This window comes from Hordeum vulgare, chromosome 3H, assembly GCF_904849725.1.
Source record: "Hordeum vulgare subsp. vulgare chromosome 3H, MorexV3_pseudomolecules_assembly, whole genome shotgun sequence".
Taxonomy (NCBI): domain Eukaryota; kingdom Viridiplantae; phylum Streptophyta; class Magnoliopsida; order Poales; family Poaceae; genus Hordeum; species Hordeum vulgare.
In genome coordinates this window covers 552,275,314-552,277,468 of record NC_058520.1, presented here as the reverse complement: position 1 = coordinate 552,277,468, position 2,155 = coordinate 552,275,314, and the positions used below count along the sequence as shown (strand labels likewise).

General features: G+C 56.4%; 1 protein-coding gene across 1 annotated transcript; it reads right to left on the bottom strand.

Annotated features, from left to right (window-relative positions):
* Positions 1-226: 226 nt before the first annotated feature.
* On the bottom strand, positions 227-1,883 carry LOC123444959 (protein CANDIDATE G-PROTEIN COUPLED RECEPTOR 7-like). The gene has a single exon (XM_045121852.1). It carries the CDS (start codon positions 1,812-1,814, stop codon positions 468-470), a length of 1,347 nt encoding a protein of 448 aa, XP_044977787.1. The 5' UTR covers positions 1,815-1,883; the 3' UTR covers positions 227-467.
* Between the last annotated feature and the right edge of the window lie 272 nt (positions 1,884-2,155).

Below are 2,155 nucleotides of genomic sequence, written 5' to 3'. Positions count from 1 at the left end.
TTGACTCCAAGTTTACCATGTAGGTCTCTTAGGTGCAGATCTGATACTCAGGCAAGCATACAAATCTTTGCAGCTCCTATGAAAACTGGAGTACATGGCAATGCACGAACAAGCACACCGTATTATGAGGCATCAGGATGTTAATCAATGTTCTCTTCTCACTGTACAAATGAAATTGTTTGCTCATAAGGAAATAAAACAACTGGCCACGAAGCAAAACTGAGACTTGGCAAAATGACAGCAGTGATTGAATTCGCCTAGTTTGCAACACAAGCAATCCAAATTACCCCTGGTCTCACCGGCAACATTTGAAGCTAAAAGAAATAAACAGAAGTGAAGATTTACCACAGTACATAGACAAATATAAGTTAAATCCTGCATCTGTATAGTATGATCAACATCACAAGGAGGAGAAACTGAACAGGTAGTGCTGCATTTCCTGTCATCATGTATCCCCTCGTATCACTCTAGAGCTCGAATTCCTCCTCACGGAGAGCCATCTCCGCAGCCTCCTCCTCGTCATCATCCAGAGCAAAGTACTGGTTCCTCTCAGCCGGCTTGAACATGTAGAACATGAACATGTAGAATGCCATGGTGGCCACCTCCTCTGCCGCAACACTCACCCATCTGTACTTGTAGTTGGTGATTGTCTTGAGCGCATAGACAATGATCCTTGTGAAGTACAAGTATCCAATCACAACGACATAGAACTGGCGGAAGAGCGTGAGCTTGGCGAGGGTTCGGGCAGCCTTGCCATCTGTCTTGGACGACTCCCGCAGGGAACGCATCGACCACACAACTGGGAAGAGGACCGCACAGCAGCAGGCTACATCAACAAACAAGAAGATCTGGTTCCATGTCACCCATCCTTGAAAGTATTGCCCAGTCTCACCAACGACAGCCGCAGCAATGTTAGCTGCAACCTGCAACGGGATCACCACCATGAGCACCTTCTTCTCCTTGTCCTGCAGGAAGGGCTTGAGGAAGGACCACCCGGTACCAATCAGCGCGATCACGGCGAACAAGATCACACCCTTAACAAGCTGGAAGAGATAGAACATGACGTCCCACCCATGCGAAGATCCGGCGATGCGGATATAGTGCTGGTCCTCGGCGGCGGAGATGCAGTAGAGCATACGGGCGAGGAGCAGGCAGGACATGAGGTGGTGGATGCGGTGCGCCGAGAGGCGGTTGTGGTAGAGGGTGAGGTAGAGCCAGCCGGCCAGGAAGGCGACGTAGCCGAGCGCGAAGAAGGCGTAGATCGTCGGGACGGGGGCCTGGCCGACGGAGAGGTAGTCCTTGCTGCCGTCCAGGTTGGTGTTGTACATGTCGGTGCGTACCTCCATGGTGACGGCGGTCTCGGGCGCGCAGTTGGCGAAGAAGAGGCTGTACTCGTCGGGGTGGGAGATGGGGAAGGTCTTGTTGCAGTTGCCGTTGGCGTCGAGTTCGGCGAAGGTGAAGAGCGGGATGACGTAGCGGCTGGCGAGGACGCAGAGCGAGTTGGGGTCGGGGTTGGGGTTCAGATCCGTGGGCGGCGGCTGCTCGTAGACGGCCTCGAAGAGCGCCTCGTCGGAGAGGAGGAAGAAGCCGAGCTGCGCGGGGTCCGGCTTGGCGAGCTTGGAGGTGGCCCTGCCGCCGGTGAGCGCGATGGAGACCGACCCGCGGTGCGAGAAGCCGAACTTCTCGAAGAGGATGTTCGCGCGGGAGTCGTCCTTGAAGGACTCCTGCTTGATCTCCGCCGCGGTCGGCCGGAGGACGGCCCCGGCGACCGCGAGGAGGAGGAGGAGGCGCGCGAGCGCAGCGGCGGGCGCCATCGCGGCGAGATCTGGTGGGGGGGTGGGGGGAGCAGGCCGAGTCGTGGAGGTGCGCGTATTGGGCAGGCGCGTCGGGGAGACTTGTCTACTCGGGGTTAGCTTATGGAGACGATAGCGGTCGGACGGGCCGTTGGATCCGCCTCGAGATTGGTGAGGCCGCCGTTGGAGGACTTTGACCGACGACTCTTAGCCGGGAGGCATCACGGGGAGTTTCGCGGTTTGGCTGGAGCGTCGGATTCTCATCGGACGGACCGACGGAATGGGTCATAGCGCGTAGACGCGGCCGTGACGGACGGGTAAAAGTCTAGTGGAAGATTTTCATTTTCTGAAACGTAGTTGAA

What these genes read in the sequence shown, in the direction of transcription:
- LOC123444959 (XM_045121852.1), bottom strand. Translation starts at nt 1,814, where the DNA reads ATGGCGCCCGCCGCTGCGCTCGCGCGCCTCCTCCTCCTCCTCGCGGTC.